The 18170-nt window shown below is 33.1% G+C and overlaps 1 protein-coding gene across 1 annotated transcript in view; it reads left to right on the top strand.

Moving 5' to 3' along the window:
• Sema3a (semaphorin 3A) overlaps positions 1–18170 on the top strand; it is a 189859-nt gene that overhangs the window by 104125 nt on the left and 67564 nt on the right. Inside the window, exons 5-6 of the mRNA XM_076862561.1 lie at positions 1793–1886; positions 10194–10313. Coding sequence (XP_076718676.1) covers positions 1793–1886; positions 10194–10313 — 214 coding nt within the window. The remainder of the gene's footprint in view (positions 1–1792; positions 1887–10193; positions 10314–18170) is intronic.

Here is an 18170-nt window from a genome sequence, read left to right as displayed (position 1 = left end):
GTAATCAAAATGTAATCTAAATATTTAGAGGTTCTTTTATGTTTTTATTAGAATATATCAATTAATTCCAGATATAATATTAATATTTATGTGCCTATGATAAATTATTTTTCTGAACAAGTTTAGTATTTGTTGAGTTAAGGAACTATCTTTAATACCTCTTTTATATTACATTAGGAAATTGATAATAAGGGTAACAACATGTTAAATTTTCATAGTATTTTTTTAAAGTGGTAATATGAGCTGTAGTTTTATCTTACTGTTTTAAAGTGTTTTGTATAATTTTTAAAAATTTATATAAAAAGTCTATGAGGCTAAATATCTTAATCTAAATTGATTTTGAGAGACAAGAAACTCGGAGATATGGGATGGTGACCCAAGATCCAAACCTGATTTTTATCTAGCTTAACTGGGTGCCTGGCTCACTTCCCACTACAACTTGGCACAATTCTGATAAAACCTATAATATTACACAATGTAAATTTTAGAACTAAGCTAAAGAACGATCATTGCAAAAGGACAGCTAATTTCCAAATACAGGATCGATACAAGGAAAGAACAGAATAGATAATTCTCACTCATACAGTAATAAAACCAAAGAACACTTTTGGTTTACTTCCTTTTTTATTTTCCTCTTTAATTCAAATGAGTTTTAAGAGTCATAATTTGAATTCCTGCCATTAGCTCCATCAAAAGTATTAAACATTAAATAAAGTGATCCTTACTGATCATAAAATGAACACCATTTACTATTCTAAGATAGAAAATACTTTTGTGTGAATGGTAGATAAATTGCCAAAAAAGCTATTTTATTTCAGACTATGGATAAGTTAATGTTCTACTGGAAAAAGCATACATATTCTGACCTAATTAATTCCCAGGGCACTTGGGTCTGAAAGAGTGCTCAGAAATGTTTCCAAATTTACTCCACTGTCACATATAGGTTGCAGTAGCTAGACACATCTGACAACAGGTCTCAGTCATACATTAGTCACCTCTGTATTGAGGTTTTTGTTGTCATGCTTTCCCACACACATTCTACCTGGGGACATGAGCGTATTTTTATATGTAGTCAAAAGTTCATTTCTGTCTCTGGATACTTGGGCCCCACTCGAGCAGAATTCCCTGTGATAAAAATGTGCTTATTGTTCTAATGACATCATTTCCAGTTTCACTGGGCCTAATATTCAGTTTGATGTTTCGTTCTTAGAGGCAGATAGGGATAGTTTCAGGAACCTCCCCTGCTGCATGTGCAAGTTTAAAATACAGGAGAAACATGCATGCACCACAGTTTACAAACAACAGAGTGGGGAAATAATTGCTATGGCTATTTAGCACTTTGTAATGTAAGCTCTACAGAAAAGTAAGGGTATGATTTATTCTAGACATATAATCTTATGGATTGTTACTTTTTTTTTAATCCAGGAAGAAACTTAAACTTTATTTAAATTTAACATTCTTTCTTCAAGAGCCATTAGGGTAGGTCTTGATGTACCTATGCGAGAATTTCCTATCCTGACACATTCTGTTCTTTACAGTTCATTTACATGTTATTACTTGTAATATGCAAACTGCTATTAAAAATCCAGCTAAGTAAATTTGGCTAATACTAGCTCTTTTTTATCCACTTAATTTATTTTCTCATCTCTGAAGTTTACACAAATAAAAACATTCCTTGTTTTTGGATGTGAATCTTCAACCTGTATAGTTAACTGACATGTTGAAAACACTTTGTCTTATAAATGAAATGAAACCCTTGTGAATGAAGCCCTTCTCTTGTTTTAACTTACAGGACAACATTTTTAAACTGGAGGACTCACATTTTGAAAATGGCCGTGGGAAGAGTCCTTATGACCCTAAGCTGCTGACAGCATCTCTTTTAATAGGTATGTAGTAAAGAATCAATTAAACAGTGAATCTGTCATAAAAAGTAACCATGTTGCCTGTTTATTTTTTACCTACAAAGATATTTCACTGTTAATCATAAACAATCTTAGCAGGAGAACATCAGTTGTGATATGCTCAAGTATTTAAAAAAAAAAAAAAAGCAACACTAAATTCTCTTTTGGTAATTGCACTTTCAAGTAGGATTCTTTTTGTTGTGATGATTTAGTAGCATCTTTTAAATGGCCTGCTCAGCTGGGAATGCAGTTTAGCAGTAGCCTAGCATGTGTGAGACCCTGTGTTCAATCCCCAGTAGTGAAAAAAATTTAAAAAGAAGAAATGCAAATGGTCTGCCTAATCAATATACAGTCCCACTTAAACTTCAGTATTAATTTGATAAAAAAATTTATTTTTCATCTCATGAAAAGTTGCTTAAATAAAGAATTTTGAGAAATTATAAAGAAACAATGCCATTCATTCTACCCTGTTAAATATGTCCAAGTTCTATAACTGCCTCAAATTTTGGACAACTTGTTCCACACAATCAGTGTAAATGGCAGCACCTTTGGCAAAGCCCTTTTGTGTTGCTCAAGTTTTCTCACTCTTTATCTTGTTTGCTAGAAGACTCTTAAAGAAGCCATTGTGTGTCCACTTTTGTGACATTAGACCTTCCTTTTAAAAATGTGCCACAACATTTTGTGATTTCCTCTACTTTTCCTCTTACCATGTTTTCTTCAAGCTTTCCTTTATCCCCTTTTTCTTCAGGGCTGCATTAGTGGGTCAGGGGTGTTCAGGTGTACTTCCAATGGTCAGAAGTGGGGTGATGGAATTAGGTAGAAGTAGGAGATAATGTTAGTCTGTATTGAAGGATAAAGAATATTTTGTATATCCTTTTAATCATCTCCATACAGTGATTAAATAATTACACAAACAGTGATCAATATTGAAGTAGTATTACCTTCCTTCTTCCTTTTCTTTGTATTTTGCTTTTTATTTCTTTATTTTTTGAGGCTACCAGCAGCATAACACATGAAATATTCTGTGTTGTGAATCTGCATAGTGATACAGAAATGGTGTACTTTTGCCCTTTTTCTATTAAATATGGAATATAATTATTTGATAGCACAACCAAAATAATGTGAAAATTTCAAGTACAAAATTTCTAGTTTAATATTAAATCTAGATTTTAAAAAAATAAATTATTACCTGATGTGTCATAAATTTGTAAACCTTTTCATCATTTTCCCTTTATAAATAACTCCCTCTGTACTCAATAAAATAAAATTCTAGTCATGTAGCCTACCACATTAACTATGAAGATAAATTTTTCCACTATTATGTGGTGTTTACTTTATCACTAATCCCTATTCTATTAAGAATAAAACCACTTCAGCATAAATCATCTCTATTGCTTTTCAGATCTAGACAATTGTATTCCATTTGATCCATTTATACAGTACTTTAACAACAGTTTAAGACTTGGAGGAATGTAGCACACATATAATTTTCCTATTCGCAGGTAGCCTAGTGATTACATGTGAATGCCTTCCTCAAGAGCATATGCTGAAACTCATCTCAAAAATGGGAGGAGCCATACTTTGTTCTGACTTGCAAGTCTATACTTATTCAAATTTGAACATTCTTATTTAAATGTGAACACTGAGAACACTCAAAAAACAGCATACAAAAGTGTGCATAGAGCAGGTTTAGTTTATGGTATGCTTCTCAGTAGAATTTTGCTTGATTATTTATTTTAATAGTCCATCGAGACAGGATGATGACAGGTAGGTATTACATAGCCCCCACGGTATGAAACCATGCAACATTCACAAAGAATATGAGACTTCACAAGTTTGGTTTTTATATTACAATTTCTTTGAAAAATCTGTATAAGTTTTATGAAAAGGAAGAGGACAAGGGAAGGTCAAGGAGCCAAAGAGAGGAAGCGTAGTTGAGAAAGAACAATAGACATTTCAGAAGAACAACCTTGGCACGGAATACCTAATATGGAAAAATGACCCAGTAACTTTCAGAGGTAGAAAGTGCTTATTCACAAGACCAAAAAAATTAATTTTTGAACCAAATAAACAGCAAGATTCAGAAAAGGAACAAGCTCTACTAGATCTGGTAAAAATACCATTGATTCAAGACCTATAACTTTCTTTTGGGAGTTTGTTTCCTTTATAACTATGTTATTAATTCTTCTTACAGTATATTTAATTGCTCTTGTTGAGATTTTCTTGGCATTTTTTAATGCTGGTTTAAAAAGAATGCTCACTAGCTTAATAGAGGTTTATAGAATAAACATTTTCTACAGCACTTCCCAAACTCTTTTTAAAATGGGGGTAACAGCTGTCTCTGAAATATACAGGTTACTCTCTGTATATCAGAAAATGGTCATTAGGAAAGCCTATTTGCCCTCGTAATCTGGAGATGTTTCCATCGTAAAATAAAAATTTGAAGGTGGTTCCAGGTTGCTTCCTTCCCCAATACTGGGATAAAACTCCAGGTTTGGCTCAAACCATCTGTAAGCTGGCCAGGTGGATTTTTGTAACAGATATTTTTTAAACCACCAATCCCAGTATACAGCAGTTTCAACTAGTCGTATACTTTAAAACCAGATGACAGCTGAAAAACTTAGTTTACACAGACTATCAAGGTTTGGTATAACCTCTTTCCAAAAAGTCATGGATTTTTAAACTGATAATCATAAAAAATATGATTTCTCACCTAAGTGATTCACACTTATGAATTAAGTCCCCTAATCCTATAACATGTCCTAAGTTTTTCAAATCACCTTATTAAAGTTAATTTTGCCAATCTTCTTTAATAATGATCATTTTGTCAATATAAAATTGCTCCAGAATTTATTTTTAAAATATTTCTGATTCCTTCCACCTGCAAAATATTTTTATGTCTTTGTTTGAAATTTCTTTATTAAAGATAGCAGTTGCTCCCCTGCTCAGAATAAATGCCAGGTGTGAACACATCACAAGAATAAAACCTAGTATTTTCCACACTAATTAAGTACCATCTCACATTTTCGTGATGTGAAAAGAATAGTCAACTTGAGAGCAATTTTATTTCCTTATTGAAATCTTTTCCAGGCAATGCAGCACTAATAATTTAGAAATATTCCATCACTAAGAGATATTATTGAAGTCTATTTCAAAGGTCTGGGACTTTCATTTAAGGTTTATATCTTTAAGCTGGAATTTTGCCTTGACTCAGGAAAGAATATAATTTAGCATTAGAAAATGGTCTCTCTGGGTGTTAGAATAAGTAAGGAACTCACTCCCTAAATTAATTAAATGAAATTGAGAAAATTATTTGAACCTCTCTGAACCTTAATTTCTTTGCACTTAAAATTGTCTGCCATACTAATTCTACTAGTTTGTTGTGAGAAGTAAATAAGACAGTTTAATGGTGTGCTACCATTTTTGGTGTTTGCATATCTCTGGAATATGTGTAAAGTAGAAACAAACAAACAATAACAACAACAGCAAACTTAGTAGCAGAGGCCCCCTGTGGGTAAACTGGAAAGCAGATTAGATCTATTATAAATTTTATATTTTTAATTCTGTGCCATATGCACATGTTACTACTCAGAAAATGTTAGTTTTAAAAGAACAACAGAAGTAACGAGCCAGCATGTGGTATTTATTGGCATAGGGAAGGAAGGTGCTTAATAAATGTAAAAATGTAAGATTATTGCCACATCTTTCCATTCCAGGGAATTAATTTTATCTGTGCTGTGTGTGTGTGTGTGTATGTGTGTGTGTGTGTGTGTGTGTGTGTGTGTGTGTGTGTATGAGAGAGAGAGAGAGAGAGAGAGAGAGAGAGAGGAGAGAGAGAGAGAGCTAGCTCTTGAGAAGGACAGAGAAAGGGAAAGGGGATAAAACTTTTTTTCCCTTCTGTTTCTAATTACTCTTCTACCCTGTGCGTGGAGTTTACTTGAGGTGTTAACAACCGAAAGTCTTGGTCTTTATGTCTTTTTGATTTTTTCTCACTTCCATGACACACTCTTTACCTATGTGAGTAATGCTGCAATTTCATCAGGAAATGTTTTTTTGTTTTTTTGTTTTGTTCCCCCCGCCCCCTGTCTCTTCACCACACCCTTCTTAGGAATGGTAATCTGATATATTAACTAATCTAAACCACATTTTCTACTTCTTTTTGAATATGAACAGAAAGTCTAAAGTGCATATAAATCTTTGTTTTTAATACGTGCTTCTCAGGTAACTCAACCATGATGGAAATACAGTTTGCAAAAGTTTCTGTTCTTCTCATAGAAAATATTTTCCTTAAAGACAGGTCAAAAAACTTAGGAAAGAATAGAGGTATACTCAAATAGCCATTTCATTTTTCTTTCAAATTCTTTTTTTTTTTTTTTTTTTGGTGAAGATGAACCTTTATTTTATTCATTTATTTTTATATGCAATACTGAGTATAGAACCCAGTGCCTCAGACATGCTAGGCAAATGCTCTACCACTGAGCCACAACTCCAGCCCTCAAATAGCCATTTTTATCTTTGGCAATTTCCAGATGGTTAGTTACAACTGTCAGCACTAATTTACCTTAAACTAATATGAATATTGTTGAGACATCAATATGCCCATGTGGTGGTTTTTTGTAGAGTCTTAAAGATCTTATTCGACAGAGAATGCTAAACAATATATGTGTTTGTGTGTGCATTTGTGTTATATATATAATTGTCTTATATTTAGATACATTAAAAATCCTTGAACATGTTATTTTATCATCAATTTAATAAAATTGGGCAACTGTCACATTTCCTTTCACTAGTGACTTAGTGAAAACCTCAAAAGTGTGTATCACAAATGTAATGCCATTTGAATCATTGCAGGAAAACCTTAACCTAATACACTACTTCATATTTTCAAGAAAACTTATATTTAGGGTCAGAAAATTGTCAAATTAACACTGTGCTCCAGAATCAACATATAATTTGATAATTTATTAAGTGACCCAGAATGTACAAAAGATGTTTGGCCAATAGGTTTTCATTCTAGATATATCTGTTATCCTAAAGTAAGCCCAAACTAGGGTCTGCTCAATTTTTTGTAGTCAGATATTTTTAGATCATTTCAAAGAGCCACAGATTATAACACCTCTTTAGTGCACAGTGAAAATGTTCGCGTCTACTAATTGGCATGTATGCTGGTTGATATATTCTTTATTTCACAAGAAATAAGCAAAATTTTACCACCTATATTTATGGGCAAAACCAATAAAGACATCATACTTATTTGGAACAATCAGCCCAGATTAGAGTCCTTACAGAAATCTCTCCAGCAATCTCAACCGGAAATCTGATCTAAGGCCTGGTACAAAGGAACAGTAACTGGCATTGAGTAAGAACAGTAAGAGAAGGTGCCTTCATGGCCACCTAATCATCTGGTTGCCTCCAGCTCAAGAATATCTGGCTATTGCTAAAAACATTATGTGGGTGGGAGATAATTTCCTATGACTGGAGGCAAATGGTTCCTAACCTGCGAACTTCCTTTCATTTATAAGACAACATTTTAATTTAACTGTCTTAGGAATGTTGAGCGAATAGCTCTTCTACTGAACACCTTTTCTAATTTGAACAAGTTTCCTATCTGCTGTAAAAAGAGTAATAAAGTCAGTCTCACTACCCTTTTCTTCATTTCCATTGATCTTTGCCATCTTCATATAAAAGCAAGTAAAACAAGTTATAATATTACCAAAAAAAAAAAAAATGCTAAAAGCAGCGCTCTACCTCTAAGTAATAATTCCGTTGTTGTTATTCCAATTCTCTCTTGACTAGAGTTTGTGTGTAATAACAACCCAATTATGAATTTCATTTACCTAAAGAAGCTAACTGACAGAATGATTAATCATTGGCATTTGTGACTCCACCATTTCCGGGCAAATCCCCTGTTGAGCAGAGCCTGTCTGATGTTAAATTGCTGTCTTCACCTTTTCGTCATTCTGCTTTCACTTGCCCTGATTTTCACCATCTTGTGTGGTTCATGGGCAATGAGACTCAATGAAAGAGTCACAGCTTTTGATTGTTCAAGGTAAAGAAGAGCTAAAGCTTCCTCCCACAGGTGTTCCAACATGAAAATGTTTAAAGTCCATAGGACTTTCACATATTTTTACCTAACATCCTCTAATTTGCACACACAACAAAAATCATTCACCTAATGTTTAAAATTATATCACATTTATGTATCAATCTTTGTAAAAAGATAAAACACTAACTTTCATAAAAATAGGGGTTAACAATAAATAGACAATAGGCCTTTAAATGTTTCAAAGGACCTTTTGAAGTTTATTAGGTAGCTGACTTGTAGTATTTTTGAGCTTTAGAAAAGTGTATTCCTTTAACTGTAGTCAGGTAAAACATTATCATCATATTTCAATGTGGGCAAGTCACATTTGCACTTGAAATTTAATTAAGAGAATGCAAGATGCTTTTGAAACCCAAAAATACTTTGCTCTGACATAAGATGATATATGAATACTCTCTATTTAGCTAATAATCTGAAATCAATATATTATCTAAACAATGTTTGTTTAACTTCAGTCACAACAATCCAAAATATGAGAACAATTTTTAGCAGTTTTCAGGATAAGGTATCTACCTACATGAAAGTTTAAAGCAATAACTTATTTTTCAGTGATTTTTCTCTTGTAGCTATTTTCCATTGTTTTGGAGATTCTTCAAAATCAAGTCCATTAAAACACATTAGTGAGCCAAAGGATATGATACAAACTTGCTTCAGGTTGGACCACTGAGAATATCTATTTTACATTGCAAAGCTCTTGTCTAGGAGTGAAAAATAAAAATGGAAATACAGAATATCATCTAAGGAATCAAAAGATTAAAAAGATTTGCCCAAAGACATTTATATATGAAGATTCACTGTTTTCCATTTATCTAACATGAAACTACCTAGGAAATAATCGTACTAAACAAATGTTTATGTTATGATCTATCTAGGCCCTCTCTACATTCTGAATATTTTCTAGCAAAACCATTAGCATAGTAGTTATCAATAAAATAAAATTAAGGTTTACTATAATTATCGTGGATTGTTTAAAGAAATTTTTTTCATTTTTGTTGTTTTGTTTTGCAAGTACATTAATTCACTGTAAGTAGGCAGGCAGTTATGTGTTATCTGGAAGAAATAATAAGAGACACTTTCTGATTCAAGAAAGAAAACACAATTTTTACAAACTTGAATTGTTGAAAGGTGGTATGGTTTAATGTAAAAAGCTTGGAATTAAACAGGCCTGTGTTTGAAACTTCAGCTCAACTTGCCTAGGCATTAGCTGAACAGCCCTGGATTTCTTAAACTATAAAATAGGGACAACATTATTTACATCATGGGGACATTGACAGAATTAAAGTGAAATAATTTGAAAGTGTCCAGCCAGTGCCTGACTGCCTGCCAAGCACAGAGTGGTATTCAGTGAACCTAACTGCTCTCTCTCCTGCTATTCTTCCTTTCCCTTTGAGTCTTCACCTTCTGGTAATGATCTCTCCGTTATTAAACTCCTATTGAGAATTAACTCAATTTAGTAGTAGAAAGTCAAAAAGCAGTGAAATCTTTAACTGTAGAGATTATGATGTGGGTTTGCCAAAATTCCCTCCTCTTCAAATATATTTCTGTTTGTTAGTGCACTTATTTAGGGTCTCTATGTTAGCTTACACCAACTTCAAACATTTATCCCACCAGATATATTAAAAAATAAAAAGCAAAAACAAAAAAAGGTGGCAAAGAAAATATTGGCCCTTTCAGAATTATAGTAAAATTTCATTATTTCAGATCCTACTAGAAAAAAAGTACATAAAAATATTAATTGCCATTAAAATAAGCAATAAGCAAGATTTTACAATAATCTCTTACCCCACTAAATAAGGTTATTAGATCATAGCAGTTTTACACACATAAAGAAAAAAAAAGAAATATGATGATAATGAATATAGTTTTGCCTTTTGTAAATTTTGTCACTGGTCTTAGTGGGAAAATAGCAGTTTTGTATATTAGCAGTAGTCACAGAATCAGTTTTTACTCAAATTTTCTAAGTGAGTATTAACTGAATAGTCAAGTACTTAATATCTGAATGATCATTTGGTAAAATATTCTTTCAATAAAGACACAGGATGAAATATGAATAGCTTTGCATAATGATAAACGTGCTATTTCTGTCTTCAGTGTGCTCATAACATGAAACTTGTATTATCTTTGTTTTGTTTGTCTTGCCTTAATTGAATTAAATAATACCTATGTGGTTTCATTTTGCCACACCACAGATGGAGAATTATACTCTGGCACTGCAGCTGACTTCATGGGGCGAGACTTTGCTATATTCCGGACTCTGGGGCACCACCACCCAATCAGGACAGAGCAGCATGATTCCAGATGGCTCAATGGTAGGTGGTACGTGCAAGAACTCAGGCACGTAACCTGTGTATTAAATCACTGGAGAACTTTCCCTTTATAGTGTATACAACATGACTTGAGATTTAGTGTGTTGTTAAGCTAATGGTGGTGACTTCATGACTGGGTGTGAGAAAGTTGGGCAAAAAGAGAAAAGACAGATTAAAATTTCAGGAAGTACATGTTTTGTGACAAATGTGAAGTTTCTCTGTAGTTAGCTATGGAAAGAGATCTGAGCTAGAGCTACGGAAGGGAGGCAATGGAAAAAGATAAGATGGTTTACCAATCCTGTCTTACAGGGACACCACAAAGACTCTCACCGCATAGCATTCTTTTTTCCTCCACATTTCCCCTTATTGCCTTGAGAACATACTATAAGGTATTGAACATCAAAAACATTTTTTTCTATTCTAATAACATTATACTGACACTGTTCTTAAAATCCCAAAGGACTTTTGTATCATTATTTCACTTGACTTCATATCATTATTTTGCATAATTTCCTCAAAATCCCCTCTCTCATTTTATAGGTGAGAAAATTTTGGTCAATATGTTATTTAGCCCAATAGTCAAGATTTGTAATAAGAACCTAGTTTCCTGAACTTTAGGCACAGGCTTAATTACTTGAACTAGTAGTTGTTTATTTATAAATTACTCTTTAACTTTTCTATATTAATTTAACATAGCAAAATGTGTAAAACGCTTATGCTTGTAATAAATAAATAATATTTTAATTCAGGTTTTTAACTAATTGGTCCTAATATCTACTTCTATGTAGTGAGAACTTCAGTCATGCTAGTTTTCCTGCCCTTACTTCTGAGAAGCGCAAAATTTATTTTGTCACTTCTTTCTTTCATTGGTCTATTATAAAAAAAAAATCGTAACTTGGCCTCTATACCTCAGTGATACTTCAGGGAACCATGAGTTGTGTGTGATGATCTTTGTTCTGATTTATCCTGTGCTTCAAAGTGACTATTCAAAAACATAAATCAGTCCTCAAGTTACCTCAGTCAGCATCTCTTTCCTCCTGTGCCAACATTTCTGATTGATCTATTATTTTTCATGCATTAGAGACAAAGACAAGACTCTTTGGATGCCTCATCATCTGTCCCTTCTGCCTTTATTCTTAATTGCATTGGAATTCTTCATAAATTACCCAATTTAAATTTCTTTTGCTCTCCTTCTCTCTCTCTCTCTCTCTCTCTCTCTCTCTCTCTCTCTCTCTCTCTCTTTCTCTCTCTTTCTCTCTCTCTCACTACTTTCTTTCAATGACCTGAAATCTTGCACCTGTATCCCAAAGGAAAGCCTTCTTTTAATCATCATATGTCACAATGTCCCTATATGTTTAAATTTGTAGCTTGGTTAGGATTTGTTTCCTCAATATTTGTACTTCCTTTAGTCACTTTCAATATGCATTTTATCCAATAATCTATCCCTGAGCCACTCTTCCTCCAAAGGTCACCTATGACTTTGTCTAGTTTTTTTTTTTTTTTTTTTTTTTAATCAGTCTCCATTTAGACAACCTCTCCTGAAGCATATGCCACTGCTAACTAGCCCATTCTCAAAACACTCTCTTCTCTTGTTTTCTCTAAACATGGCTCCAGTTCCACACTGATGTTTTAAATATAGATAGTCCCTAAGACCATTCTTGATTGAGTACAAACACTGTGGTAACCACTGGGCATGAAGTCAAATAGCTCCTCCTTGGAGTAAAGGAGGTATAGTGCTACCTGGGTGACCATCTGAGAAACTGAAAGCCTCACCAAGAGAAAAACAAGGCACTGAGTTGAAAACAAGGGTTTATGTAAAACTCCAAGAGCCCAAAGGACAACTTTGGAATATTTACCATTGATTAATAAACCTGGGATGTGTATGGAGGCAAACTGAGTCAGGAAAAAAAAAAAAAAAACCTCCATTCAGCTTTACTGTCTGATCTATTCTCAAATGGAAATATTTGTGTGAAAGAGAGAATGTTTGTTTTTTATGCACAAGAAGGTGACTTTGATCTGCTAAGGACTGTGAGGGGTATACAGGCTTTCACTGTCTGTGAGAAAAAAAATCTCATTAGAAGATGGAATAACATAAAGGAGAGTGTAGTATCCATTTCATTTTTATGGCCTTGGAGGAAAAAAGTCATCAAGTTAAAGCTGCTTTTATGCTGCACGCTTGCATGTTGACAGCTGAGTCTGAAGAATTTACACTGTGGGAAAACACAGTCATTGTCCGCAGCTCTGTACTTCATCTTTGAAAATGTGTAGTTCATTTGAGAATTCAGTTATCAGTCTCTCAGCACTAAACGTGAGAACTGATTTCTCCAAATTAGCACAGAGGTTCCATGTGACAGGGTGCAGAAACCAGGCTGCTATGAGATGGAATGAAGGGCCTCGAGAAATCGAATACCATCTCAGAATGAAATTGGAAACACAGTGTTTACACACTCATGCATAAAATAAATGAGCTTTGAGGAATCAGCACAGACTATACAATCATCTGTGTTGCCAGAAGGCATAAATTGCCTTGTAAGATATTTTTTTCCAGGGGTCTTTGGAGCTATTAAATTAATTTTGGCATATGCTTTACTTTACTTTTCTCAAATAGGTTCAACTCTTTTGGAAGAATTAGTTCATCTCTTTTGGATGGCTCTCAATTTTTTTTCCTGCTCATAAGAGAAAAACAAAATATAATAAACTAAACTAAACAAACAAACAAAAAAGAAAAGAGAAAAACAGCCATCTAGATTTAGAGCCTGAAATATCTTAATTTTTTTTTAAATAATGAAATTTTACTGCTTCCATAATTACTATTTATTTTGCATTTTTAAAACAGTACCAATAATATTTCAATTATAGTTTTAATGGAAAGAAATGGGAAGGAATGAAAGACATTTTTAAAAGATGGAGAATCTACTGAGTTTTTACATATTAATATATAACAATATTTTTAAAAATCTTCATCATGTACACAAATCCCTATCTTAAGTTTGCAAGGGTTTAGAATGACTTTTGACCTCATAAAATACTAGTGTGTGAATTTGACATGATATACCAAAATTCACTGTTTTTCTTGTGTTACGTGAATGTTCTTAATATGATGTGATTTTAAACTTCAATTACAATTTCAGCTTACATTAATTTGAAATAAAGTAATTTTTTTTTCTGTGTCTATTTACAGTAAAATAAGCAATATAAGTAAATGAATTTATGCTGCTGTGATAGAATTTCTTAACATTAAGTCTGCAAATACTACTATAATTACTGTACTCATTACTCATTCATTAGAGCAGATGAAGGGCTAGTCCACAATTATTTTTCTATTTGATGAAGACTATTTTCCAGTATTGTTTATCTTGGAATAATGTTGGGATGCCATATGATTTGAAAGAATGACTTTCAAATCTTTAAAGTAAGAAAGTTTTCTCTTGACTTTGGACCTTATGTATAATGAAAAGATAATACTACCTACCTCGCATAGTCATTTTTTTTAAATGACCACATAACAACATAAAAAAAGAAATGAGCAATGGCTTGGCATTTAGTAAGCACTTAATAAATGTTAATTATCTCTATATCCTTTTCTCTTCAACTGGGTGGAGCATGCTTGGGAAGCTTCGTCAGATTCATTCTGTGAGTGATTATAGTTGAGCCAGGGTGAAAGGGCAGCCGGCGTTTGGTCTAATATATGAAACCACATGGAAGCCTGAGAGAGCCAAGGCCCGGTGAACACAAACAGAACTAATTACAATGCCTGAAGTGTGAGGCCTTCCCACTCGTTTCAGGAAGACCTGTTTTCTTTTAGCGGAATTTCCTAAAAGGATCATGCCTGTGGATAGACCAACCCACTTGTTTTTTTCTGTAATTGGAATGGTATGCTAGTCATGGTTCCACTTCCTCTGCCCTGTAACATTCATACCATGCTGGTTGGCCCTCACTGGAATCAGCATCATTTCCTCTGTGGTCACGTACTAGGATATTGCATATTCTCCTAAGATTCAAATTTCTCCACAAGATTTGTTTTTAGAAAAATAGAACCAAGAAACATGACTGCAGATAAACTCTGAGTGTACAAATTAATATTATGTGGTATCAGATACCAGTCTCAAATCACTCATACAGCTCTTTTAATAAACTATTTTAATTCAACCTTGTTTGAAGGTACTTTTTTATTCTTTAATAAGTAAAATGAATTACCCAGTTTTGCCTAATGTCAGACTTCTTAATGATGTCATTTCTCTAGCTGAAGTAAATTAGTAATATTTTTCTGATCTTTGGAGAAAAAGCCCTCTGTAAGCCTTGCTTTATGTTTATATGAGCAGATAAATCTTACAGAAGCTGAGCAATGATTCAGTTAAAGTAAAAACAACAAGGGCTCTTTGTGTCTTTGAAGATCATGAATGAAATAACTAGAATGTAATATATTTTAGCTTTTAATTACATCTATGAGTTCCCACTGTACTCACTGTTATCAATTCTGCAGTATCAGTATATAGAATCTCACAAATAAAAATGAACATATTGGGCTGGGAGTGGGGGTAGTAGTTTGCTTAGAATTCCCAGTACCACCAAAAAAACAAACAAACAAAAAAGGAAATATTTGTGGTTATTTTTTTTTTCCTGAAATTGAGCTAAAACATGAAAAGGCAATACTTTAAAATAAGTATTTATATCTATACTATTAACTTGGCAGTCATCATTATGTTTTCTCATGAATTCTGTTATGCAAAAAAATTTCATCCTAATAAAGAATGCACTCCCCATAGGAGTAAAATCTTTTCAATAAATAAATATGTACCATGAAATTATTCTATCCTCTAAATGGTTAATAAAATCACTAAATATGAATTTATTTTCCTTAAAAAGCTAAGTTACCAAAACATACTGTCACTTGATCTTCTTTTCAGAGAGCTAATTTTTTTGTCACTTTTGTCTAGGAAACATTACTTTTAACCAGTTTTATTTGAAATTACATTGCAGAAATGAAGAATAGTGAATAAAACCTTGGAGTAAAAAATTAACTTGTTAGTAGCAATATTCTAGAAAGCTGATCTTTTTTTCAGGCCTCTACAAAAATGTCTTTGAATAAAATTGTTATGATATGGCATTTAATATTTTTGACTGATGAACTAAAAAGTATAATTCTCAGATGTGGCATATTAGTCACAACGTGTGAATAGCTTATTAGGAATTAAATGGTGAGAGGAGGAAAAAAAACCCTAAGTATTATATTTAGTTAAGGTAGGCCTACTTTTAAAATTAAAATTGGCTAAAACTGAGAGACTAACTTGGGGAACCCTTTAAAGTGAAGCCAGAACCATTTTCTTCTTGTTTTTAACATTTTTCTCTCTCTTGTCTCACCATCAGTTTAATGAATACAGAGCCTGTCTATACCAATTTCCTCTTCCAGAGTCACTACATTCAGAGCTCAGTGGGCCTCAATAGGGATTTACTGCTGACTGGGTAATCTGGGTTCCTGTGTGCACTGACATCAAGCAAGAGATTTACCCAGAGAAGTGGATACCATGACAATGCGTGTAACCATGGTGTGACCGGCCTCCCTGACATGGCTCTCAAAAGCTTTCCCTCTGTGAAAACAGAAGCCTGTTTGCAAATTAATTAGTTTCTGGCGGCAGCTTGATTGTTGACCCAGAGTTTGTAGAGTGGAAAAACAATCAGATTAGTGTGCTCAGGGTAAAAGACCACTGTGCACTTGCGTGTGGCTTGCTCAACTATTGAAGCTATGAATGAAGTGAAACAAATTCTATTCTGAGAAGCCTAGGCAGAGGTTAAGTATGATGAGCCTGGAGATCCCCAACAGCAGGGGCTGGGGAATTAAAGGATTTTAGCCAGATAAAGCTGAATGACAGGGAGCAATGCCATTGAATTTTAATGACATGGATAGTTTTGACCAAAAAAGCCACTTGTTATGTTTTAATCATTCTGGGTGTAAGAGATAGGTTTACAATATTCAATTAAATATTCAAGGTAGGCTTGACACAAATACTTTTAAAATGGAAAATTTCATAAGCTTTCAAAATGGAAGGTATTAATTATAATCTCCCCAAGGTAACATGATGATATTGAAATGGAAAAAAAAAACAATTATAAAGTAACCTGTTTTTTCATGTTGATAAAAGTATTTATACTTACCCCACTATTGTATAAGGCACAAACTTCAGATGCCCTATAAAATTAATCCTGAGTCAAAGAAATGTTGTCTCATGAGAATATATATTTTGTCATTTATTTTTACATAATTCAGTTAGTATAATTATATCTAAAAAAGTTTGACTTCAACTTTAGGGCAAAGAATTCTAAATGGCAGTGTTTGATGATTTAAATAAATTTAAAAGTTATTGATTATGCTTAATTTTGTAAGATTACATATCATTTTAAGCCATATATACTTTTCCTTTTTAGATACAACTGGTAGATGTCTCCCTAAATACTGTAGTTATTGCTATAACAATATTTTTCATTCAAAAATCATTTATGTGTCTCCATTTCAAAGTAAATTGAATGCAGATATTATTGTTTATCAAATCCTTTATCATCTAATCCTTAGTGACCTCTTCAATATTAAACACTACCATAAGTAATTCAAATGGAGTCAGCGGTCCTCAAATTTCTTCTCTTTTATTTAACCTTACTATTTTCCCAATGGATTTTAAGTATTCCCCCCCCTTCCAACCCTGAGTGCACTTAGAAGCATTTTTGTATTTTTCACAGGGCCTGACATCCTACTTCATGCTTTAGTATTGTTTGAAATAAGAAACTTTTTAATGACTCTGCTTCATAGGCCCTGGACTTAAACTGTCTCGATATGTATACCAGGTCTACTCTCAATTTCTTATGTGACTTAGGAAGTCATTTACTTAATTTGTGTTCACCAGTGTTTATACTTTGTGAAAAAAAAAAGGGTGGGGGGTAATACCAACGACTCATATGGTTCTTCTGGGGATACATGGGATAGAGTATGTAGAGTAATTAGAACAGTGTCTAGTGTCTGACAATATGGAAAATACCGAAGACATATGACAATATGGGAAATACTAAAGTTGTTTAACTATGTTGGTGCTGTCCTATATAGACCACCTCCATGACATAGTACCTAATGCATATTTGGAAAATTAATGCAATGAACCAATCTCAATCATGCTTCCTTTGCTTAATCTGCTCTCAAGCCATTTTGTTTTCTTTGTTTTATTCAATTGATAACTACTTCTATATGAGGCCTATATTTCCTTAGGAAGATATAAAATATTTATTTTTAGTATTAAAATAATATATAAAATATTGCTTATCATATTGTGTTTAACAAAACTAGCAGAAAAAACAATGACATGAAATAATCAAGGCTAGAATTCAAGTAAATGTGTTTCTGTGTTAATTTAGCTCTAGTAAATAAAATACTTACCATTTAAATAAAGAAACCATTAGTTTAATACTTGTTAAAAATATTTTTTGAAGGACTGGGGTTATGGCTCAGCGGTAGAGTGCTCACCTTGCACGTGCAAGGTCCTAGGTTCTGGGATAATGATAGTGACCCATGCCCTGTCCTTGGATCCTTAGCACCACATATATAAAATAAAGTTAAAAAACAGAAATTTTTGATATAATAGTTAAGGAGAAGTTGAGGGCATTTATGACTGTAGAAAAATCATCTCTTCTGCAATAATTCAGTTAAACTAAACTTTTTTTTCATGAGGAGACAAAAGTGTGTGGATTTTCTGGAGTACTACTGTATAGGTGGGCAAGTGTAAGCATCTGGCATAAGATTTCTGTGTCTTATTTTTCCCAAACAAAAAATAAAAGTCGTTTCTTCCTCATTTGGTTGTTAGAAGCACCATGAACGAG

This window comes from Callospermophilus lateralis, chromosome 1 (genome assembly GCF_048772815.1).
Source record: "Callospermophilus lateralis isolate mCalLat2 chromosome 1, mCalLat2.hap1, whole genome shotgun sequence".
NCBI lineage: Eukaryota > Metazoa > Chordata > Mammalia > Rodentia > Sciuridae > Callospermophilus > Callospermophilus lateralis.
Note: the sequence above shows the minus strand (reverse complement) of the source record. Positions and strands in the feature narration are given on the sequence as shown.